The following is a 25,571-nucleotide window of genomic DNA, read 5'->3' on the forward strand; positions in this document are numbered from 1 at the left end:
TATGCATGTTGATATGTTCTGTCTCTATGTTGGTATGTTTTGTCTGCATGTTGGTATGTTCTATCTATATGTTGGTATGTTCTGTCTGCATGTTGGTATGTTCTGTCTGCATGTTGGTATGTTCTATCTACATGTTTGTATGTTCCATCTACATGTTGGTATGTTCTGTCTACATGTTGGTATGTTCTGTCTGCATGTTGGTATGTTCTGTATACATGTTAGTATGTTCTGTCTGCATGTTGGTATGTTCTGTCTGCATGTTGGTATGTTCTGTCTGCATGTTGGTATGTTCTATCTACATGTTTGTATGTTCCATATACATGTTGGTGTGTTCTGTCTGCATGTTGGTATGTTCTGTCTGCATGTTGGTATGTTCTGTCTGCGTGTTGATATGTTCTGTCTCTATGTTGGTATGTTCTGGCTTTTCCTAGCAGACACAGAAGAGTCCTGCCTGTGTTGTGGAGTGTGAAGCCCTGCACAGCACACTTTCATCTCACATGTGTCTTCTTCAAAGCTCCTGTGAAATTGTCCTCTGTGACTGAAAGGCAGCAGGATCTCACAAAGGGACGATCAGGACCAAGCCCAAAGCTGAGTGACAGAGTTATCTATTAACCATATGGCACCTGGCATTTATCACCCTGATGAATGGAGTGTCTGTGCCTGGGGACCTCATTCTTGAGTGACAAGGGAGATTGTAGTGAGTCACTCCATACTCAATTGGGCCTGCATATTTACTTAACCATTTTAATTCAATCAGACCCTATCTGAGACATTTAATTGTTCAAATGTTTATTAAGCCCCTTTGTACGTGGAAATTTGAAAACTCCCTGTCTTTTCTTGGGATGGAATCTCATTTTGCAAGATAACACTATTGCCTTGCTATCTCACTACCATAAAGACCCAAATATTAGCCTGAATCATAGAGGCATCTGCTGTTTACACTTTCTTTAAATCCTTTCTAAAACAGTATTAGAAAGCTAATACTCCTCGTGCTTGATAAAAAGGTACCCCAGTGATACCTAATTTTATGTGTCAACCTGCCCCTGTCAAAGTATCCAACTGTTTCACCAAACATTATTCAGGGTGTTTCTGGGAATACATTTTAGGATGAGAATGACTTTTAAGTGGATGAGGTTTAAGTGAAGCAGATTGCCCTGCCTGCTGTGAGTGGGCCTCGCCTGATCAGCCGAATGCCTGAAGAAAGCCAGATCTTCAGAGGAAATACTGTAGAGTACTCTGAGACATGAATCGCTGTGTCAGCTCTGGAGTGAGTTTCTTGGTGGATAACACTCCTGCTGTTCTTCCTAACACACCCTATTTACCACCCAGATTCTTGAAGCGGAAGATGACATCTTGACAGTAGAAGACACGCTGGGTGGGTCTGAGTGTCTGTTGGTGACTAAAGATCTTTGTGGGGAAAGAATGGACAATTGGGGAAGGGATGGACAGTTGGGGGGAGGGATGGACAGTTGGGGAAGAGATGGACAGTGGGGGAGGGATGGACAGTCGGGGAGAGATGGACAGTCGGGGAGAGATGGACAGTCGGGGAGAGAGATTGACAGTCAGAAGAGGGATGGACAGTCGGGGAGGGATGGACAGTCGGGGAGGGATGAACAGTCAGAAGAGGGATGGACAGTCAGAAGAGAGATGACCAGTCGGGAGAGGGATGGACAGTCAGGAGAGTCAGCATAGGAGCTGGAGTGTATCACAGGAGGAAACTCTCTAGGAGAGCTAAGTGAAGGAAGTAGATCACTTATGAAAATGTCTTAGAAGAAGCCTAAGGAACTTTACAGGCATCCAAGGGTGATGGGACACACCTATAATCGCACCACTCAAAAGAGGCAAAGCTCAGAGGAGTACAAGTTTGAAGTGACCCATAGTAAGACTCTCTCTCAAGCAAACAACGATCAAAAGAGACATATGGGCTTCTGAGGAGACACTACAGAGCCAATGCAATTTGGTCTGCTAATTTAAAATGTACTAACTGTGTGTGTGTGTGTGTGTGTGTGTGTGTGTGTGTGTGTGTGTACGTATGTGCATGTGTGAACACATACACACCCATCTCTGCACATGTGGAAGCTAGAGGTTTATGTACGGTGGTCTTGTTCTACTGGTTTTCACCTTACTCTTTGAGACAGGGCCTCTCACTGAACCTGGAGCTCTAACGATTTGGGCCAGGCTAGCTGACCAGTGAGCTCCAAGGGTCTTCAGTCTCAGCCGCCTGCCCCTGGGACTACAGACACACATTATTGCCCCCAACTTTTTTATACGGGTACTGGGAATCCAAGCTCAGATCCCCAAGCTTGTACAGAACCATCTCTCCAGTCTTTTATGTTGAAGCTTCATAATATAGTTTTGAATATTTATCTATTTTTACTATGTGACTGTTTCGCCAGAAGAGGGCATTGGATCCCCTGGGAGTGAAGTGACAGATGACTGTGAACCTTCATGGGGGCCCTGGGAACTGAACCTGGGTCCTCTGCAAAAAAAGCAGCAAATGCCTTTAACCACTCAGCCATCCACCTCTTCAGCCCCTCATAGTATATTTTTGACGTTTCTCTGTGAAGTTTTTTAATTTGCATATTTCATGTGCATTTGTATTCTGCCTGTGTGCATGTCTGTGTGAGTGCATCAGATCCCCTGAAACCGGAGCTATAGTCACTTCAAAGCTGTGAAGTGAGTGCTGGGAATTGAACCTGGGTCCTCTGGAAGAGCAACCAGTGTTCGTAACCACGGAGCCATCTCTCCAGCCCCTGTGTGTAGTTCATTTTTGGACCAGAAGACCACCAATAAACCCTACTTATCTCACTAGTACTGATATAACAATGAGATACTTAGTATCCACCTGCTCTCCACGATCCATGAGCGCTCTGACTGCTCTCAGAAAGGAGTTAATCTTGCCTGCAGCCATTGAGCCCATGCAGAGATGCTCCAGCTAACATGATGAGCTTCTGCGAATATGAATTATCACAGCCTTTGTGAATTACCATGTACTGTGAAGACACACCTGAGGAGCTGGCTACTTCAACCAAACTGTGGAAGTGCCTCATTTCTTAAAGTCATAAGCCAATCTTATTTAGGATAATAACAACCTCTTTCTAATCTATTAGCTTATGAAATTCCATTTTTGCCTAAGAGGTCTAATTAAAGCAAGGCAAAGCTATATTTAATAACATTCAGTTGCCTGAAATAATTATTAGAGAAACCCTTAAGGTTTTACCAGAAAGTAGTTTAATGTATCAAATAAATGTCAAGTTCCCCAAATCAAACCAGTAGGAAACTTAATAGTAGGAATAAATGTCACCATTCTCTATATCCTCTCATTTAAAAAAAGAAAAGAAATGAAAACAGTCACACAATGTAGGGAATCAGAATTTGTTTTTATATCCCTAGAGTTATAAACATATGTATCAAAATATTTACAGTTATAGTATATGAAATAATCTATTAAGAAGCCAAATACAGTACTAGAATAGCCCACCAATGCAATGCAAGTTACATGAGACGTAAATGTCACAGAAAAAGGTATAAGACAAGGAAATGCATGGCTCACATCAATCAAAATTCAACTTTTTCACAAAATGTGGCTATGTTTTTCTGATCACAGCTGTCTGTTAGGCTCTGAACCTAAGACAGCCTTGAACAAGCGTATGGTGATCAAATTGTAATTTAAGAGTTTATTATCCCACAGTTTTTCCTGACCAATGCCTCTACCCTCAGCCCAGCAATTTAGTAACCCACCTTCAACATTCCCTTAAACATAATACACATAGAGAAATATACTTAGTAATAGTTCCTTTACATAAATACCAGCAATTATAGCATAACAACTCCCCCCCAGTAAGGAAATGTGTATAAGAAATGGATAAGGATCCCTAGGAAAAGGAATGGAGGTGACATGTCTCAGACTCCTCCTAGGGGTGGTCATCCAAGGGCAATAAAGGGAACAATTTCTAAAGAGAAAGCCCTGTAGGCAGAAATCTGAGATGGCTTAACATAGCTGCTGTAGACAGAGCTCTGGCCCCTGAACCAGGACTATGACACACTACGTCTAAGTCTTATGTAAGAGTACTCTTGTGGCCCCAACAATTCTGCTGCCTTCTGACTGGACACCCCAACAGTTTCTCTTGCCTTTAAAAAGAAACTGTCTGCCCATCACCTGGACTTTACTCAGCTCATGATGTTTAAAATTTGTGTTTCCTGAGAGCAGTTACTCTGTTCTTATTATAACTAAAATCTATAACCAGACAGCACCTCCCCCACCCTGCCTCGGGGCTTGTTCTTTGGTTTAGGTTGGTGTATGCTTTGATTGACTTCTAGAATTGCCATCTTCATCTAGAAAACAGTTTGGGGAAACCTATGGAGAGGGGACCACTCCAGCCAGGGTCAAAGCTATAGTGACCACTGAACTTAGCCGTTCTGTTCTGGTCCCCAGTGTTGGTTATTATGAGAGAGAACTTCCTCAAAGGTCCCTAATTCAGAAGCTTAGCAGAGTCATATGGTAAGGGGCTGTGTGTATCCCTCACCTGTTACATTTACAAGAAACACTGTGTGCATTAGGGGGACTCCTAAAAACCACCTTACTATAGCACTGTGGTGGGTGTGCCCTTTGACCCTACAGTTTGTGGGACATTTTCATCTTTGGCTCTAGAGAATCTAGAGAAACTCCAGAAAAGCTGCCTTAGCTTTTAGTGAGAGTCCATCAGAGTCCAGAGCAGGAGGACATCTCAGTGAGGTGTGACAGAGACTCTGCCAATCTCAGTCTATCTCCCAGTCCTCCAGGGTAAAAACTTCTAGTTCTTGATTAAGCCAATCCCACCAGCTTGCCTTATAAACCACCTCTTTCTAGTCTTTTCAGAAAAGCCACCAGATAGGGGAAGTGGCATCGTGGCCAAAGCCCACGCTACCCCCCACTAAAGGCACTTGGAATCTGAATTTGGTGTTTGGCTTTAGGTCGCAGGACGGGTGACCTCCATTCTTAGCCTTCCCAGCAAAGAGGCAGTATCTGCTCTTGCCGGGACTTGGACCACTGTTGGAGCTTGGTGATATAGGTTTGGAAGACCTCGGTGAGTGGCCCAGAAGATACCCTCAAGAGAGGAACCAGTCGTCCAGTCGTATGGCAGCTGATAAGGTCCTAAGTGGTGCTGTGTAACTGAGGACAGATGGGCTCATATTTGGTGGCTAGAGGAGGACCCTCTGATGGCTTCAAGGAAGCATCAGCCTAGTAGCCAACAACTTTTCTTCCAAGGGCAGGTGCTTGGCAGTAGAGAATCCCACCCCCAGAAATGGTTTGGGTTTGGGCCTCTCCCCCACTTTTCCTTCCCTCTTCCCCTCCCCCCTCCCTTCCCTTGGTTATTTCTACACAATAACTTCTGCTTCCCTCCCAGATTAAGCCGCTTCCTCCTCCCCACGCCCGCCCCACCAAGTCCCCATAAGCTTGTTCATCTTATTTCTTCCTCAGGACCATGTAGAGAATGCCAATAATGAAAGTAAAGCAGAAGCAAATCCAGGTCAGGATGAAACAGTAGCCATGGTGGTTTGTGGTAGTAAAGTTCTTCTCACCATGGGCATAATGGTGAGTGTAGATGGATACGCCGACCAGGATGCAAAACCCTGCGAGGAAAAAGGCACTGTCATGGCGGGCACCAAAGCGGATTGTTTCTTTGTTTGCTTTTAACAATCCCATTTCCCTCAACAACAATGGGAAAGGAAACTCTCACTGTTTTTTCCTAAAAGGTCACTCTGTCGGTTTGCCCAGATTCAAGCTGGACGGGTGTTGGTGAAAGAGAGATATCTGGGCTCTCAAATCTGCACTGGCTTGTGTGTAATTATTGCGAAGAATAAATCACGGAGTATCCTGCTGGCCACCTGCCTTTCCCACCTGGACCCTGGTATGTCTAGGGATGGTGTTATGGGAGCAGCATGGCCTTTTACCAAACTGGGTGTATCTGGGGTGATGGAGAAGATGGTGCATTGCAAGAATCGTGCACATCCTGGCCATAGCTGCATCTTTCTGAGGACGCCACCTTCTCACCTTCTGTATAGAGGGGTACTGATGCTGCCCAACCACTTCGTGGCTCCTAGGGACATCTAGCTTTTTAAACAATAAAGCAGGTGGGGGTTGTTAACCCAAGCAGCAATAGCAAATCAACAGGCAACTAGAGGCGAGAACAGGCGAATGCAGCTTCACACAGCCATGTGCTAATCTGAGGCCCGACTGGAGCAATGAAGTCTAGTCAAAGGTTTCCTGCATGTAGCTCAGTAGTCATGTATTTGTTCAGTCTTTCAAGGCCCTGGGTTCAGTCTCCAGCAGTGGGGAAATAAAAAAGATGCTCCCATGTAAAATAGCCCACGCCCTGGATACTCACAGCACACCAACATGGTGGACCCTGAGAGGAAGAAGCGGTTTCCCTTCTCCATGGTGAAGAGCTGGAACACGAAGACCACAAGGGAGATCACACAGAAGATGATGGAGAGGATCATGAAGGCTTGCACTGCCTTGAGAGCATCTGTGAACACAGGGCAGGAGCATTAGACAACCTGGAAGTCTGGGCATGGCCCTCCCCTCACCACGGTGGGCTAGGCGCTGGTGTCTGCACTCATACCTTCATTGCCGTATGTCAGGGTGTCAGAGCAACGACCACTAGTACAGTTCTTCCAAAGTCCCACGGAGGATGCTACGTCATCTGAAACCATCCAGACCTGAAACCAGAGGAGACGGAGTCGATTAAGAGTTGCTCTTCTGCTTTCTAGAAGAGAACATCACCATGTGTCAGGACCAAATCTTAACCAAGATGCCCTATGCCGGTGTCGACACCGCTAAGCCTCGTGTCTCTGCAGAAATATGATCCTAAGTCACAAAGGTTGCAAGAAAGGAAACTGTGGACCAGAAAAGATGCCACCTTTCCTATTTGGACTTGATTATTCATAATGCACACACACAGACACATGCACACTCATACAGCTCACACACACCCACACACACACAACTGAAGAAAGTTCAACATAGTGGTTTAAGATCCTAAAGTTCTAAGGAATAAAAACTCTGGATGAGGAAAAGAACACTGAGCATGTGCAAGGCACTTTAAAAGGCTCACATTTAAGTAGTTAGCTAATGAGGGGAAAAAATTAGTTAAGTCAGGCATGGTAGAAACTGCCTGTAATTCCAGCACCCTGGAAATAAACAGGAGGCTCAGGGGTTTAAGACTTATCAGCTCAGATAGTAAGTTTGAGGCCAACGTGTAGGTTACATAAGACTCTGTCTCAAAAGACAAAAACAACAAAAGATGGCTCACCAACTGACAGCATCAAGTGCCTTTGCAAAAAAACTAAAGTTCCATTCCCAGCACCCACACTAGGAGGCTCACAGCACCTGGAACTCCAGCTTCAGGGCTTCCAGCATCTTCACTTGCACTCATGTGTGCATACCATATATATATATTAAAAATAAATCTTTAAAGAGCAAAAAAACAAGAAAAATGTCCAGCTGGAGACAACTAAGAAACAGGAAGGCTGCTGGGGAAACAAAAATGACTCTGGTGGCCCGTGGGCCACTTTAGTCCATTCAGAAGGTTCGGATGTGGACTGTCACGGCACAGAGTCCTTAAATATCAAACGCCTCAAGGCAGGGGCAGCTAGAAGTCCAAGAATGACCAAAATGTATATCCCCAGGTCCATCGTGGTGCCAGCACCCCTTCTCGCCTGAACTGAGAATAACAACTCCTCTGTGAAATAGAAAATAACTAGAGTCCTGTCTACACATGCGCACGCGGAAACAGGAAGCCCGAGCGTGCGCAATGGCCCGCTAGCTCCGCCCGGCGTCAAGGGGCTGACCCTGGGTGGGTGTGAAGCACGTGTGCCTCTTGTAATGATGCGTGAAGTTTCCTGTGAAGCACAGGAGTCAGCATACACAATCGACACATTATAAAGCTAGAGGAGGCCAGATGGGCAGGAGATGCGTCCTCTCTCTAGTACGCAAACTAGCCTACCTAACTTGTACTCGCACCCACTTCGCTCTGGACTTTAAAACCTATCAGAGCCTTCATCCCAGTACTTGGGAGGCAGGGGTAGGTGCATCTCCAAGTTTGAGGCCTGCCTGATCTACATAGTGAGTTCCAGGACAGCCAGGATTATACAAAGAAACCCTGGGGGGAGGGGAGGACACAAGGGTCAAATGGACTCTCACCCATTCTAGAGCCATCGTTTGTCTACCTAATGATCGGCTGCCTTAACTTCTTTGTTTGCTTTTTGTTTGTTTGTCGACCGGGTTGGCCTCAGATCACAGAGATCCTGCCTCCCAAGTGCTGGTATTAAAAGCTCGTGCCACCACACCAAGCAAAGCGTGTGTGTGGCCCAGGCTGGCCTCAAACTCATGGACCTCTTGCCTCCGCCTCTTTCAAGCGATCCTTCCATCACTTAGTCACTTTACTTCTTAGTCCTAGAAACTGGCTCTTTTTCCTTGAGACGAGGGCAAAATTGGGAGCTGGAAATGACCACTAGGGGTCAGAGTAGACCCAGGTTCGGAGAGCAAAGACCCCGGTTCACCGGGAACGGAGTTAGTAAATCTTGCCAAATTCCATTTCCCACACCGATTTCCACTCAAAAGTCGGATTTATCAACCTAATAACCAAAGCAGTGTTCTCGTTCTCACAGTCATCTAGCCCATAATCACAAATTTCTGCAGGAGGGAAAGGCTGGTGCTCATAGAGATCTATAACTCCTGACTGGGAAAGCCTGTCTGTCCCACAGGGCACCTTTGCCAGCCGGCCTGCAGGAATGGCCTGCAGGGAACGCACTTTCTACTACTTCCCTTCTTTCTGTAAGAGGAGCTCCACCCGCCGACCCACCCTCCAAAGGCACCTCGATCTCCACCTTTGGTGGAGCATTTCCCATCTCCCAACATCCCTAGAATCACTCATGGATCCTGGCCCTTTACACTTTGGGTATTTCATTGTTTGATATATGAGTAAGCATTTGATCTCTTTCCCTCCGCATCTAAGCTAGAGGCTCTCTGCACCGACTTAACACCCCTCTTCCATTTTTCTAAACATTTTGCCAAACTGTTGCAAAGATCCCTCCCCGGCTGAATGAACCAGAGGCCGTGACTCACGTTGGAGATGGTGGAGACGAAGAGCATTATAGCAGCAGCGATGTGCACCACAAAGATCCCAGCCAGTAACACCAGCATCTTGGCTATTTGGTGGTTCGGGAGCAGAGAGTTCTGAAAACAGAAGACAAGGGAGACCAATAGGTTACTGTCATGCTAAGTAAAGCAAATCCCACCTTCTCACTCTGTTAACATGAGACAAGCGTGACGATTTTTAAAATTCAAAATTGCATCAAAAACTCCTAAAAGCAGCTTTTCACCTGACCTGACTGATAGACTTAAGGGCCTAGTCATCTATGGAGAGACGAGAGCATCTGTTTTGTTCCCGTGTTTATAGGTTCATTTCTTTAATATACTATCTATCCCTCTTTTTTCTTTAAAAGGGGGTGCATTGTATTTCTGTAATAGCTGCTAACATTTTATTTGTGATTTAGAGACCAGAAGCTGGGCTTTGGATTTTGAAAAGGATTTTGTCATCTCCAGAGCTCTGCAGAAGCATCACACACAATCCCAGCTTGAATGAGGAAAGCATCCACGCTCCCGGCAAAATGCTCACCCAGCAGTTTGAAGAGTTCTCATGTGCTGTGCAGAACAAGCAGCTATTACTCACTGGCCATAGAGCAAACGGGCTACTAATTTGATCCCGGATGAGACATAAAATGGGAGAGACACTACTTCTGTTATTACAATGCTCTTTGGCATCTAATATTGTGACAACCTAATTACAGTGTAATGGTCCGATCACTTACTGATTTAACATTCCAGACTAATATCTACAACACCTGAGCCTTTGGCCCTGCATGCCTCTCAGTGGGGATGCTGTCTGGGGGCATCTAAGGCAATGTTAGATTTCCTGTGGCTCAAGAGGACAGCTCTGGGGCTTCGGAAGTATAAAGCCTGAGATAACACCAGAAGTGTCGTTCACAAGTGTGTGGTGTTTGTGCAGCTTCAGTCATTCAGGACCCAGCCCAGAAGACAAACAGATGCATAAATCACCGTTTGGAAGAACAGGAACTAATATAAATTAGTATTGTGCGTGGATAAACAAAAGCTCTCAGCCGCAATTTCACATGGAGGAGCTGTGCTGACCCAAGTCACTGCGCCATCTGTGTCGCGCCCATGACAGTTAGATGCAGACCCAGCCCAGGGAGACATCAAAAGGAAAGGACTGGAGGTTGCCCACCCTCTAGGCAGGGAGTACGTGAGGATGCCCCAACCAAGGAGGAGATGGCAGCTGGTAGCCTGCAATTGCCTGCTCCCCCCCTCACTCCACCTGATTTAATTGAAGCTTTGGGTGTGCTGAAGCCACTTTCATGCTACACTAGGTATTTATTAGGACACCGATGCTGTCATTATTCTGACATTTCAGGTGTCTTTTATCTCCTTCTCTCGCTTTCTTATTAGGCACACAGAATCCAACGTGATCTACTGCACGCCTGGATTCTTGGCTCTTTGTGGACACTGGTTTCCACTCTCCAGAAACCTCTTCCCCACTGGCCACTTCCCTCTAATTTGGGGGGGAGGGGGGTGGTAAGGGAGGCAGAGAACGTTTCCAATTTAACTATGAATGCCAAGGTTGATGACCCGTTCTCTGGGGAGCAATTAGAACTCTCAGGTCTGTAAACCCACTGTTCTCCTTCCCAACAGGCTTTATTGGGGCTCTTGCAAACCTCCACAACTCCCCGCTTGGCTTTAAGGATTGGGGTTTTTTTTGTTTCTGTTTGTTTGATTGCTTGTTTTTAATTAGAAGTTGTTAGAATCATCCCAAGTTCCAGTCATCCCAAGTGCTTTGATCTCTGCCTCAGTTTCCTCATAGATGTGGGGATGGGGGCGGTGGGGATGCTAATTATTCCCTAAATGTGAACATTGCACTGGTTTATATAAATGAAATACCTTGTGCTGCGTCTGGTATGTGGTGGGTACTAATAACAGGGTTACCACGGTTGCTGTTATTGTTATTGTTTCTCTTCTACAAAGCAGAATAGCTGTTGCCAACCCAATCCAGTTATCCAAGCACACACGGAATAGGATGTCTGTTTGAGGGCTAGTTTGCCAGGCAGTATATGGGCTAAAATTATTTTGGTCCTCAGAAATTGTCTCTTTTGTCTAGTCCTTACCACTAAGAACACACCCTTCAGAGTCACCAGAAAAAGATAGCTTTTTCTCTGTCCATTCCACCAAAGTACCCTCTTTCCCAAGCTTGCCCCTCCAGAATGAAGCTGGCTCAAGGCAGGAAATAACAAGACTTACATAATGGGCGCTTGTGTTCAACCCTCCTTGACCCTTTAATGACTCTCTTTCCTTTTGTTTATGATCTGAAACAGCCTCCTTCTAGTGAGAGGAAGATGAGGAGCCAAGAAGGGAATATAAACTCCCAAGTGAGGCCACAGGCAGGTGGAATTCAGGAGCCTCTCTGTCTCCCTGGATGCCCTGGGACCCTCTCCACCGGAGTCCATTTTGTTCTTCCCACTTACCGTTTCATCCAGCGACCCCTCTCCCAGCCACTCCGGCTCACTCTTAACCTCAGCAGAGGCCCTAGTTCCTGTACCCTGCCTACTGTCAGGTAGAAGTGCAAGCGAGGTTTTCCTCAAGCTAAAAAGTGACTCTTGTCTGAGATTGGGGGCAGGGAGAGCTGTGTTTCTTCCCTCAAGCAAGGGAGCAAAATATCTCAGATCAATGAGGGTTCATAATGAACCAATCACATAGGTCTCCCTGTTTCTGACTGCTGTCTCCAGCCTGTGTGGAGGCTGTTTAGGTAGTTACTGCATAATATACACGGCTTCATCTTTACACTGTCCCAAATGGGTCAACTTACACCAGTGAAATCCATTGTCAGCTTAGAGGGGCTTCCTTTCTTGTTCGTTCGTTCGTTTGTTTGTTTTTGACGGTGTTTCTTTGTGTAGCCTTGCCTGCCCTAGAACTCAATTTGTGGATCAGACTGGCCTCGAACTCACAGAGAGCTCCCTGCATCTGCCTCCAGAGCTCTGGTTTTAAAGGCGTGTGCCACCATGCCTGGCACTTCCATGATTTTAACACCCTCTTCCAAAATACTTAGAAACACAGTGGAACATTTTATGAAGTTTCTGTCTTGGGTCATCCATGGTTATCCAGCCTCTGTATTACAGAGCCAACCCCTTGCCCACTCAGTCAAGAACAATAGTTCTCAACCTGTGGGTCACGACCCTTTGGGAAGGTCAAATGACCCTTTCATGGGGGTTGCATATCAGGTCTTTATATTACAGTTCATAGCAGTAGCAAAATTGCAGTTATGAACTCACAGCACAAATAATGTGATAGTTGGAGGTCAACACGACATGAGAAACTGTATTAAAAGGTTGCAGTATTAGGTAGACTGAGAACTGATCTGGGAGGCTGAAGCCCTCAAGATCTTTATGGATAACTACCAGTAGCGGCCAAGAAGTGGGTGTCTGAGAATCTAGCAAACAGCATAGTCCACGTTCTCGAGACTTCCACCCACCATGATATTTTGAAATTTGTCCATTGACTCATGCCTTGTTCAAGGATTGAGACTATTTCTGGACTCACACTGTACCTCACTGGTATAAAACGCTTGCCTAGCATGTTCGGGGCCCTGGTCCTCAGCACCACCCAAAAAAAAAACAAAAGCAAACAAACAAAACTATCAGCAGCATGTAGACAATTTTGAAAGCATGGAATGCTACAACTTGTGTCTCCCCGAAGCAATAATGGAATTCCTATTTCCCCCTCCTATTTCTCCAAAATGCTATGATTGGAATTCTCCAGTGGAGAACACATTCCTCCTCCTCGACAGGTGGACCAGACCCTGAAGCAGGGAACACAGCAGCACCACAGCTCGGAATGTCCCATGGTAGCCCAGCCTCCCCTCTTGCTGCATGGACAGACCCAAGCTGTGTCGTCTGTTGTTGGGGACTTCCCTGCCAAGACTGCAACTCCTCGTGGTGTTTTTGTGTTCCCCTGTGTGGGCCACCACACCTGGTCAGTCACAGTGCTTTAAAAAGCTTTAAAGTGTGGTGGCTTATGTGGACACCAAGAGCACTTCCCTGGCACCTTCTCCACCCATAAACATGGCAGTCACGCCATCCACACTGTGTGATTGGCACGGGTGTGGTCAGGGTTGAGGGAAGCTGAGAAACAGACACAAGTCATGAATGACCACACTAGAAAGAAGTGGCTATTAGGAAAAATAAGGATCAAAGACTTGGAGCCAAGTTCAGTTAGGAATCTCTGTGTAGTCCAAACTAGCCTCAGACTTGTGGCAATTCTGCTTCGACCGTCCTGAGTGTACAGAGTGCCACGATTTACTTGAGACTGAGTGAAACTCTGGCCAATGAGACAGTCTCTATGGATGGTAAGATGTTACAAGATGCTTTCTGGGACCATGCCTGTGGATCTGGCTGGCTGAAACCAGTTTAGGCATTTTTGGGGGGTGGGTAGCTAAGATTCTAAGTGAGTCCATTACTGGAAACAAAAGAGCAATAATGGTTCAGCTGTCACTTCTGCCTCTTCCTGATTTCCTGCCCAAAGTATCACAGTCAGCTGGGGGTCTACCTGTATTATCTTACCAGGGTTCCTGGTTATTCCCACCCCCATTGTCAGGATCCTAGCCATGATGCTGTCTCTAAACTTCCACTCCCCATGCATTCTCTGTACTGGTATTGGGTTATCTGACCATGTCCTCCTCAACCTACAAACCTCCATCCTTCCATTGCTGAGAGTGCTTGTCTCCGTCAGGAGATGAGATGCCAGTCAGCTGTCCATGGAATCCTGGGAATCTGACTTTCAAAATGTAAGCTGCTCTTATGTCTTTCCTCCAGTGATTGCCTATTAGTTTTTTTACCCAGGCTCAAATTCTGCCTCTTCCTTCTTTCCATAGGTTTGAAGTAGTTCCCTCCCTCCCCCCGCCCCGTTACGTTATAGCTCTTCTTCAGCCCTAATAAAGTCACTAATGGCAGCCTGCCTGATGACAGAGTTCTTTCTGGACATGTTTGACTCTCTCACCCTGAGGAGTCTGAGCCCCTAAGGGCAGAGTCTATGACAGGTACCAGATAAACCTCATTAAGGAGCAAATAAAAGAACCAAGGAGCACAATGTTTTCTTCAATATGGAAAATAACAGCCAGGTGACTGAAGGCCTTATAAGGGGTACAGATGTCTCCTTTCTCTCTTTGTTTCATTTCTAATTTTTATTTTGTGTATATGGATGTTTTGCCTGAATGTATGTCTGTGGACCATGAGTATGTATGGTTCCCATGGAGACCAGAAAATGGTACCAGATCCCCTGGAACTGGAGTTACAAACAACTGTGAGCCACCAGCTAAGTGTGTGCTGGGAATTGAACCCAGGTCTCTTGGGAAAGCATCCAGTGCTCTTAATCACTGAGCCATCTCCCCAGGGCTTCCTTCTTTCTTTTAATATAACATATACTTTAGTCCTCCATCATTTCTGTAAATTATTTGGTACATCACTACAAGCATGGATTGAGCATCTTGCTATGCACAAATTTCATATTATTTATTTCCACTTAACTTTTATAACTACTTTTCACAAGCATATTACTTCCAGACTAAGGGAGGGCTTGAAATTGCTTCCAGCGAACCCATCCTGAAGAACTATGGAAATTGCACTTAAACTCCTCCTGTCCTGAGGAACTACCTATCAAAGCTCTACTAGAAAAGTCCTTCCAAGAGTACATACAGCCTGTGGAATTCAGGTATAACTCAATTGGTAAGAGTGAGTGCTTGCCTAATCCAGGCACAGTGGCACACATCTTTAATGCCAGCATTTGGGAGCCGGAGGCAGGCAGATAGATCTCTGTGAGTTCAAGGCCAGCTTGGTCTACATAGTAAGTTTCAGGATAGTCAGAGCTACATTGTGAGATCCTGTCTCAAAAAAAAAACCAGAACAAAAACAAAGAAAGAGTGCTTCCCTGGCACTCAGGAAGCCCCTGATTCTATCCCCAGCATCTACATATGCAATCCTAGCACTTGAGAAGTAGAGGTAGAAGATCAACCACCCAAAGCAGCTTCGTTGTAGATTTAAGGTGAGCCTGGGCTATGTGACACACACACACACACACACAAGCACATGTGCAAGGCACAGCCCAGCCCTGAAATTACTGCTGCTGGAGCCTCCTCTGTCCTTCTGCTGGACAAGGCTCTTCTCAATGAGTTAGATTCTCATCTCTTTCCGGCTAACTGAAAGTTGGCATGAAAACTTTCTCACACTATCTGAGCAAAGACCTGGCACTTCCTGCAAGGCAGGAGGGAAGAGGGAAGGTAGAGCAGCTCTGACAGGAGTTGGGTCATGTGACCTTCATGAGTCAGCCCCAACTGTGCACGTCTTTCTCCATGTGACATCTGAAATGAAACCGAGGCTACTGGGGCCTCCTACGGATGCTGCAGGGCAGCATGGAAGCCTTTCTGTCCTCCTCCGTGTCGAGACTGTTCTCAGTGTGGTTTGGCTTCGGATGTGTGTGCATTCCCAATGAGGATCATTTTCGTTGGCAAAATCGACGTCTGTGTGACATAAAAGCAAACAAAGAAGGAAGCTCTGCCCTTGGGGAGCAGAGAGGAGGATGTATCTGGACGGGGGAAAGGCTGGGATTAAAGGCAAAATGAGTGGATTGGACCTTGGGTGAGCTTTCCTGGCCATTGTTATTGCTGTTTTATGTAATGTGTACTTTTCCATCCTCAGCATTGTTCTTACATACGGATGGAAAGGGAAGCGTGTATCTCTGCGTGGGAAACAGGGTAGGGGGATCCTAAAGTCTTCCTGCTTCTGTGTATAGGATTGCAGTGTGGGAAGAAGTGCAGGTTGCCCTTGGCTTTGTGTATCTCACGCTAGGGATGATGCTTCAAGTGCTGGTAGATTCTGTGGCCATCCACAATTGAGCAGGGAAAGAAGCAGGAACCTGGATGACTCAGGGAAATCATGCTTCTTCATGGTCCTGGAGCAAAGGGGCTACCATCTACAATGGCGGCCTGTGACAAATAGCAAAGTCTCTTTGGGGCGAATATAGCCTGTATGGACTCTCACACATAGCTAGAATATACAGTCAAAGTGCAAGCTTGAAGAACCAAAAAAACATGTTAGAAGGAAGGAAGAGAGGGATGGAAAGATGCAGAAAGGAGAAAGGAAGGAAGAGAAGGGGAAAGAAAGGATAAAAAGACATGGAAAAAGAGCAGAAGGGGAAGTGGGAAGGAAACAAAGAGAGAAAAGGAGAAAGAAAAATATCAGAAAGGAAAGGGAGGGAGAGAATGGGAGAGATAAAGAAAGAGAGAGAGAGAGAGAGAGAGAGAGAGAGAGAGAGAGAGAGAGAGAGAGAGAGCGCGCTCTAATTAGGAAGGAGAGGCCAATTGCACAAATATTCTATCTGGCTAATGGCCAGAGTTGAAAGATTTTGTCAAACCTGTCTTCTTGGTGGAATCTAGGGAGGCAGAGTCCCAAGTGATAAAGAACACAGACTCTAAGCTCAAATTTCTTAAGGGTCACACATGGACCTCATGTGGTTAGCATGAGCGTTAAAGGGTCTGTGTCTAACACAAAGCAAGCAGTATGTTACAGGTCATATTTATTCATTAGCATCGCATGAAAGGCTCAGGCCAGTGAGGTGGGCTTGCATCTTCTCTGCAGCCTGGGAGCCCAAACTATGCAAAGGCAAGCAAAAAGTATGCATATTGTTTTTGCAGATGCATCCACAGAGACGCTCATCCCCACCCCCATCTCTCTCTTATTTCCGCTTGTCCTCCACTAGGTCCATGGAGTGGGCGGATCTGGACAGCATCTGCAAAGCCTGAAGACAGACCTGGGCTGTGAGGCCCGAGCGCAGCCCACACCCTCTGGCTGCAGCTGGCCAGTGCTGGGGAGGATGTCCCCTGGGTGAGGACGGACGCTTCCGTTGCCTTCTGCTCTCAACAAAGGAGAAGTATTCGGGCAGCCAGATTGTCTTCCAGGGAGAGGTTGCCAAGATAATAACTAGGGTTTGGTAAGAAAAATCAAGGTGTGGCTGGGCCCTGGAGGCTTCTGGGTGCGCCTGACAGCAGATGGCGGTAACATGCTTCAACCGGCAAAGCCTGAGAGAGCTGGAGGGCTGTGGAGAGCAGGGGCACCCAAGTATGCTGGGTAGGCCGCTTGCTTGGTTCAGTTTCAAAAAAGCTGGCTACTTCGAGTTGAGAGGTATTGGGCCGTTCTGTCTTGCCCTTTGACCAAGACCCCACCTCCTAGGTAACATAGTTAGAATGAAGCCAGTATCTTGAATCTCCAATCCAGCTTTATTTCCTATCTTTTGTCTGATAGGTGTGTGTGTGTGTGTGTGTGTGTGTGTGTGTGTGTGTGTGTGTGTGTGTGTGTGTGCATTTTGTTGTTGTCATCTGTTTATGAGATGGGGGTCTCAGTGTCTTGGAACTCAAGATTCAGCTAGACTAACTGGCTGTGAGTGCCAGGGATCCTCCTGTTTCTTTAACCCCAAAATTGAGATTACAAATCTAAGCCACCATACCCAGCAATTCATATGAGCTCTGGGAATCAAACTCTGTTCCTCTAGTTTGCATGGCAAGCACTTTACCATTGAGCTCTCTTCTTAGTTCCTCCTTTGATTTTTTTTTTAAAGATAGAATCATTATGTAGTCCCACCTAGCCTTTAACTCACAGCAGTCCTCCTGCCTCAACCCTCCCATGTTGGGATTAAAAGGCATGCAACACCCAGCTCTTGTCTGAGGGTTTGACAGTTACTAGAGGCTGTTCCTCCCACAACTTTGAGTTAATCAGAGTTAGACAGCCCCTCATAAAAAGTCCCCGTGGTGTATACAAAGGGTCTTTCAAAGGCCATTGCTTCTTCCTGTCACACTGCTTTCTGAGGTCCACTCTGTATAGACGGCTGGCCCTGTCAAACCCCTCATGCCAGCCCTGAGACTGGCTTCCATCTTCAAACCCAGACCACACCCTCAGAGCTGGCAGAGTCCCCTCCCTGTGGAAGCTTAGCAGCAGCTGTAGACAAAGGGAAGTTCCTGGGCTCAGCTGCGTAGCTTTGGGAACGTTCCACGAGCGAAACTCACTGTTGTAATTTAGCAAAGCTTCCTCCCCTCCCTTCTCTCAGACCCCAAGGCAAAGAGCTTAGGTTTCTGAAAGCAGAGGTCTCTAAGATGAAGATCCTCATTGGACTCTCACCTCTCATCTGATCCTAGAGATGGAGAAACACTGGAGTGCTACCCATGAAACCCAATGGCCCCAAACGTTCATCAACCATGCCAAAAACTAGGGGGAAAGATCTTCAGGGAGGACAAAAACCAGAATTTTGCTCCAAGGGCTATCCTGAGACAGTGAGCGTGAGCTGCTGTCAAGAGGAGGATCTAGAAGTAAGACCAGCCTTACCATGCCTCCCTTGCCCATTTGCTTTCTCTGTCTATACCTACTTGGCTCTTTCTAGACTTTTCTGCTTGCCTCATCCCCAAATACAGCCATCTGCTCACTCCCTTTCACTCCCCTTGGGTTCTCAAGCCCTCCCAAAGTGTCCCTTTTTGCTGCCACCCACACCTGTAAGCCACACCTGCACCGGTTCTCTCTCTTCAGAACCAGGTCAGGTTCTGAGCCTGATTCTGCTCCCGGTGAACTGATGTTTTCACAGGCCCCTCCAGAGATGGCACCTTTTGTTTCATAAACCAAACCTCATGCTTCTTTCCAAGAGCTGGGTGGTGATGTCCAGGGCTATTTCAGGTGAGTTCTTTGAAAACTGTGCCTAAGGAATCTTGGATCAGGTAGGACAGCAGAAGCCATGTGCTCCCTCCCCCGTGCTCGCGCGCTCTCTCTTTCTCTCTCTCTCTCTCTCTCTCTCTCTCTCTCTCTCTCTCTCTCTCTCTCTCTCTCTCCCAACACTTACAAATGAATGCAGAGCCACGCACACGCTAGACAAGTCTACTACCAGTGGGCAGAATCCCAAGGCCCTAGTTTCGCTACACTAACTTTTATGGATTAAGTTAGCCATTAGTGTGAACTCAGGAATTTCTTAAAATAGAAGTGGTAGGTGCTTAGATTTTTCAGAGCCTTGGGTGTCGTGGCGGCCGAGTTCTTTCATCTTCATGTCTTAGGGACATCTTCTGTTCACAGAGGAGAGTCAAGGCTAGACCACAGTCCCGTCTTCCTACATCTCACATCCTCCCAACAGTGATGGACACAATTCCAGCATGTACCAACAGCGCTATGGTGTAATTGCCCGTTTGACAGAAGACTTCAGCAAAGAGACTCAGCAAAGCCCTAAGCAGCCCCGGCTACATGAGGCCAAGAGCACTGGGAGCAAAGAGTCTCTTCAGCTCTGGAGAAAGGCTCTCTCCACAGCAGGAAAGAAAACGCTGACCCCTCATGTTGTGCTCAAAAGGAAGACTAGGAAGCAGCAGAGCCGGAGTTTGTATTTTTCTCTCTCTCCTTCAATGTCAGGGACCCCCGCCACCGTCAAATTGAGGGAAACATTTCACGAGTCAGGGTGCCAGGGACTGAAGTGTCAAAGGGTCTCCTTGGACACTTATATTCAGAAAATAAGTGTTAAAAATGCAGGGAGACCCTCAATAGACTTATGTGCATTATTTGATTCTGGAAGAACAGGATAATCCAGAAATTCAGGGTCACCAGAGAAGAGTATTCCAAAAGCAAGACTTAGGTACAGAAAATCCTAGCTCCATGGTAATCAAGAATTACAGCTCCAAGGAGTGCATATTCAGATTGGTGGCAGTAAACAGAGGCTTCTTGGATTGGCTGACTGTCACCACGCCAGGTTCTGAGACTGGGCAGGCGTACGGTACAACTATAGACCAAAGCAGGAACAATCCCCCACAGGCTGTTAGAAGCTGTGCTTCAGGGCTTGGGCTGACTAACTACGTCCCAGTAGAGAGCAATGTTGGGTGTGTCACTCCAAATTACAGAGAAGACCATAAACATGTTCTTAGAAAACAGAAGAGCTCATAATCAATAGTGTAGGAATGATTTGACGAGGAAGGTAATTTTAATACTTTCAAAATGTTCTTTCTGCCAGCAGCAGCGGCATCCACTATAAACCCAGCATTCAGGGTAGCTGAGAAAGATGGAGAAGTTCTAAGGCCCTCGCCTGACGTTCATAGAGAGATCCTGGCTCACAAAACAAGAGCTGAGCAGGGCACATGACTTCAATCTCAGCACTCAGGAAGCAGAAGTGGATAAATCTCTGTGAGTTCAAAGCCAGTCTGGTCTACAAAGCAAGTTCCAGGACAGCCAGGGTTATATAGTGAGACCTTGGGGTTAAAAAATAAAGGAAAGGATAAAGCAAGAGAGTGTGGTAATGCCACTCCACCAAGTTAGACTAATTAAACCTAATTAAATATTCAATAAGGACGAAGTATCTAGAGAAACAGGCATGTGGAGCATTGGGCGGGGCAGCGGCAGAACCAGAATCAAAAATCTCTTTTTTTTTTTTTCTGGGTCATTTCAGGCCTGAAAAACAAGAACTTTCAGAGAAGTCATTTTTTGCTGAATTTCAGAAACTCCGCCTGATATGATTTGCTGTCCAGCAAGGAAGGATGAGTGTGGCTATACTTTCTGAGGCACGTACATGCTGGATGTCCCCTCCCTTGTGTCCCAAGAGGCTCTGAGCCATGGGACAGCCATCTGTCTGTGATGACGTAAAAGTTAGATTTCTGCATACAGTAAGAGAATAAGAGTTCCTTCATATTTTTGCTGTTGTTTTGTCTTCGAGATAAAGTTTCACTGTGTACCCAGGTTGGCTCCAGGTTGGATCTGAACCCTTAGCAATCTCCTGCCTCAGCTCCCTGAGTCCTTGTATTACAGCTATGAACTACCATGCCCAATTTCCAAATTTAAGATTCTATGTAAGCAACGAAGAATAGGAAGGAATGGATCTAAGCCATCTTGTGGCTTTTTCCGTGGCCACATCCCAGGTGGCGGGGTGCGAGGGGTCTTCCAGTTTTGTGGAGTCTACAAAATGTCAATTTTGCCTCCACAGAAATGTGACCTGCGTGCCTTCCCCACAGTCCCAAAGCCACCTAGAAACAGCCAAGGGGCCCTGCATTCCCGCCAGCCTCCATGGAGTCCCTCCTCAGGGCTGGAGACTGGCCTAATCCTGTCTCCAAAGGAAAGCCAAGATGTTTGAGAAAGCCAACCAGCTTTCCTCAAGGTCTGGGGACAGACGTCTGTCATCTGGCAGGAAGGCTGCCTCTTACTACTGGCCATAACAATGGTCTTAGGACATGATCTGATCCAGCTGGACCTCAATGGCCTTCTGCCAGCTCCCAGGACAGTTTAGCGGTCTGGGACAATGAAAAATCTGGGGGCTCTCTGACAGCGGGACCAGACAGGATGTCCAGCAGCCCTGGACAGTGCTCTGCCTCCACCCTATTCTGCACTCAGGGTGAAACTGGAGCCGCCTGAGGGTGGGAAGCCATGGGGGGTACGGGGTGTAAATAGCCTCCTTTTCCAGAAAAGCTCAGAGCCCATTACTTGAAGGGAAAACAGCGGGAATTCAAGCAGCAATTAAAAAAAAATAATTGTACTCCAACTGGATGGGGACGGCGGGAGGGGAGGACACACAAAGCATTATAGTCTCATCAAGGGACAATGGAATTTAAGACAGCTCCACAGGGCGTGCAATTGGTGGCAGTTTACCCCACCTCTGCTCTCTTTTCGCTGAATTGTTTTAGGCTCCCTAGTTTCAACCAGATCAGAACTACACGCCATCGTGGGCAGTCTTCACAGGAAACTGTGGCTGTGGACTTTACAACGTCTCCCCTGGCTCACATCCATGCAGTCTGGAAGTAACAAACACTGGAAGCAAAAGCAGTGCCCCCAAGTCTTGAGAAGCGGCCCAAGCACTCATCCACCACCCCCACCTCGGGTAGCTTTACAAAAACTTTACAAAAAAAATGCACAGACTGATTTCTTTTAAATTTTCCCTTCCAACCAGCTAGCTGCATTTCTGAAGAAAAAGGCGCCTCTCTTTATAGGCAAGCTGAATCCTGTCACTCTTATCGGGCTTGTTTATGAGAAGAAAAAAAAAACGACACACATCTGTGTTGAAATGGACCACACCTCCACAGACATTCAACCAAAACGCTAATCTAATAAAAACAAAAGCAAACAACTGGGTGCCTTGGTTCGTTTAGCATTTTGCACGTGGGTTTGTAACTATACAATATGTTGGGCAAAAGTAATAAGCTAAATAGTCCCGTACGACCACTGCCACGTTGGAAAATTACACGCCCACTCAGAAAATTCTTTAATCGTTCTGATAGATCTTTTGGGTTGGCTCTGAAATGTAGCTGGCTGGGGTAGAAGCACAAAGCTTTTCAGCCACTTTACAGGAATGCCAGAAGTCCCCCAGCCTCACCCTCTCCCGGCTGCCTACCCCCTTCCCCCGGCCCACACCTCCACATCTGGCCAAGGATTCCGGAATCCACACCAGTCTTCCCATCCCACCAAATCAACCCCTCCCAAGTTCTATTTGAAACACCCTCTGCCTCTATTTCTCTAACGGTTTTTCTTTAAACAAACCAATCCCCTCTTCCCATCCTGTTAGGGGGTGGGAAGTGGGGGGAAAAGGAAGAAAGGAAATACTTAAACAGACACAAATAGACCAGAAGGGCTGGTAAAAGCAAGAGCGAAAACAAACGGAAACCCAGATGTTTATCCACCATCACCCAAAAAGCCAACAAACAATCCACAAAGCAAAGCAAACTTTCCTTTCAGAGATTATCTATTGCGTTTAACCTTCTTAAAGAAAGAAAAAAAGTCGAAAGTGTCCTCATAAGACACCGTCCTTGCTCAAAAGTGTCCTCATAAGACACCGTCCTTGCAGATTTCAGTTCAAAGCAATTTAGATCAAAATGGAAGATTTGAGAACATCTTTCGAGCTTGCTTTTCGTGCATTTCGACAGCACGTAGAGATTCCTCCATAAAGAACATTCCACTCAGGCTTGTTCCAAAGTCCCTGTCCCTTCCACATCCTCAGCGCAAGAATGCAGATAGCAGTAAGAGAACGTGATTACAGCCGGAGCCGGCTGATGTCCCAGATTCCCCCACTACTTTGAGCTGAAAGTTTCAAGGTCTCTGTTCTCTGAGAGCCGGAGAAGGCTAACAGAGAAAATAAGAGACCAACGACTTCAAAGACCTTTAAAGGCAGAACGGAGGGAGCCTGGCCTGCACAGTTTCCCCAGCGTGGGACCAGTCCTACCTGGAGGGTCCGGAGACTGAGGCAGATGCCCTGAGCAATGGAGCTGGCTGCTGGTCGGTCCGCTCTTCGGGAGGTATGCGGCCACAGTGAGGGGAGGGCCCTGCCTCCCGAGGTTATAAGTTTCCTGGGCTGGTGTGCTGGGGTGTGTGATGGGCGGTTTCTCTTCCCTGGGCTTTAAAGGAGTTTCTATGAATCAGTCTGGATTTAAAAAAAAAAAAAAAGAAAGAAAGAAAAAAAGTTGGTGAGTTACGCCCTGCTAAGTTGGCAGTCAGTCAGAAGTGGCTGGGAGTGAGCCATCAATTCAAAGAAGCCTGTTGTAGCTCCCTGTGAGTCAGACTCACAGACCACAGTGGAAAAAGGAGCGACATTGCTTCAGTGAGTAATAGGAGTCACACAAATAGATCTGTTTACCGAAGCCTGTTTCTGCTCCCCAGAAAGGAGATTCGGTTGCCACAGACAAATGGCAAAACACAGGTTAGGCTCAGGAGGAGAAGGGGGGCGGAGGATAGGGACCGTCTTGTGTTAAACTCCAGCTAATCATCAAACAGGATTCCCGTTCTTCCTCCCCAGCACCAGTGTCAGCGACTGCTCATCACCAGGAATTAACACATGCATTTCTTATGGGCTTCCCTACCTGCCCTCCTGCCCTGACCTGGGGGAGGCAGTGGGATGAGGCTGGTGAAACAGAAGAGCACCCCAGCAAGCTCTGAATGTGGGGGTACTGGGTCTTTAATTACGCTCTCTTGCCCTTGGAGATTGTACTCGCTGCTGGAGGAAGTCCTGGAATTAAGGACTTTACACTCCAATCTCCATATGATAATCATTTGGACCTTGCTCCACAGGTGGCTTTTGTGAAGCCAGGGACCTGATCAACACAGTGTCCCTGCATTACTTTCCCCTTAATCTCAGAGTTGGGGGTGGGGTTACAGAGTACTCTAATCCCGCAGGTTCAGGTCCTGGGTGCTTACATTTAATCAGCTCCCCTAACTAGCAGTCTGACTTTGGGCAATGTACCTACCTTTTCCCTTGCTGTTTCCTTGTGAATGTAATGGGAACAGTAGGTGCCTGGCACACACATGTGACAAGACATACACGTATCAGCAAAAGTGAGGTGGATCATGCCTGCAATCTTAACATTTGAGAGGAAGAGGCAGGAGGATTGCTGTGAGTTCAAGGCCATCTTGGACTCTATTATAAGTTCAAGGCCAACTTGGGCTACTGAGACTATCTCAGAAGAGAGAGAGAGAAGCTGAAATAAAAATAAATACACGTAGACAGGGTGATACCTAAAATGCCAGCCATTGGTTGGTAGCAAAAGGGGAACCACAAGTTCAAAGTGACTTTGAGGCTGGCCTGGGATACAGGAGACCCTGAATAAATGAATGACTGATATAGAACCTATGAAGTTGTACACAGTGGTCATTCAATATTAGCTACAATGATCATTTCCCAAAGACGAACCTAAATAAGAGAGGTGAATTCTCAGAGAAGGTATAAGAAGTCGCTATAGCTGCCAGCCCCCAGGAACTCTGTAGATGCTGTTCTCTCCCAATCCTGACATCTTCCAATCCAACGCATGCCTCTTGTTACTCATTCATTTATCCAACCAGTATTTACTATGCAACAGCCTTTCCGGGGCCCTGCTAAGAACTGGGTTACAGGAATGGACTGCATTCCCACACTCTTGGAACTTAAGTTCCAAAGAAAGTTGAGAGGGATGGGCAGTAGGCAGCCAAAAGAATGCTGATAAAGTCAGGTGGTTCCATGCACAAAACTCAAGTCCAAGTGGATTAAAGACCTCAACATCAGTCCAAACACATTGAACCTGATAGAAGAGAAAGTGGGAAGTACTCTACAACACATGGGCACAGGAGAGCACTTCCAAAGTATAACCCCAGCAGCACAGACATTAAGGGCCTCATTGAATAAATGGGACCTCCTGAGACTGAGAAGCTTCTGTAAAGCAAAGGACACTGTCACTAAGACAGAAAGGCAACCCACTGATTGGGAGAAGATCTTCACCAACCCCGCAACTGACAAAGGTCTGATCTCCAAAATATATAAAGAACTCAAGAAACTAGATCGTAAAAGGCTAATCAACCCAATTATAAAATGGGGCACTGAGCTGAGCAGAGAACTCTCAACAAAAGAAGTTCAAATGGCCAAAAGACACTTAAGGTCATGCTCAACTTCCTTAGCGATCAGGGAAATGCAAATCAAGACAACTTTAAGATACCATCTTACACCTGTCAGAATG

The 25,571-nt window shown here is 46.5% G+C and overlaps 1 protein-coding gene across 1 annotated transcript; it reads right to left on the reverse strand.

The window, feature by feature from the left end:
* Window positions 1–3,361: 3,361 nt before the first annotated feature.
* Window positions 3,362–23,507, reverse strand: Emp1 (epithelial membrane protein 1). Its single transcript, XM_075982488.1, has 5 exons — window positions 23,315–23,507; window positions 9,110–9,220; window positions 6,606–6,702; window positions 6,369–6,509; window positions 3,362–5,613 (listed from the first exon to the last, which is right to left on the reverse strand). Exons 2-5 carry the CDS (start codon window positions 9,185–9,187, stop codon window positions 5,447–5,449), a joined length of 483 nt encoding a protein of 160 aa, XP_075838603.1. The 5' UTR covers window positions 9,188–9,220; window positions 23,315–23,507; the 3' UTR covers window positions 3,362–5,446.
* Between the last annotated feature and the right edge of the window lie 2,064 nt (window positions 23,508–25,571).

Source organism: Microtus pennsylvanicus, chromosome 8 (genome assembly GCF_037038515.1).
Source record: "Microtus pennsylvanicus isolate mMicPen1 chromosome 8, mMicPen1.hap1, whole genome shotgun sequence".
In the NCBI taxonomy this organism is placed as follows: Eukaryota; Metazoa; Chordata; class Mammalia; order Rodentia; family Cricetidae; genus Microtus; species Microtus pennsylvanicus.

Excerpts from the sequence above, each read along its gene's own strand:
- Emp1 (XM_075982488.1), bottom strand. The coding sequence starts at position 9,187 with ATGCTGGTGTTACTGGCTGGGATCTTTGTGGTGCACATCGCTGCTGCT. Across the intron at positions 6,703-9,109 it reads TCGTCTCCACCATCTCCAAC|GTCTGGATGGTTTCAGATGA; the intron begins GTGAGTCACGGC and ends CTCTGGTTTCAG. Across the intron at positions 5,614-6,368 it reads GTCCACCATGTTGGTGTGCT|GGTTTTGCATCCTGGTCGGC; the intron begins GTGAGTATCCAG and ends TTTTCCTCGCAG.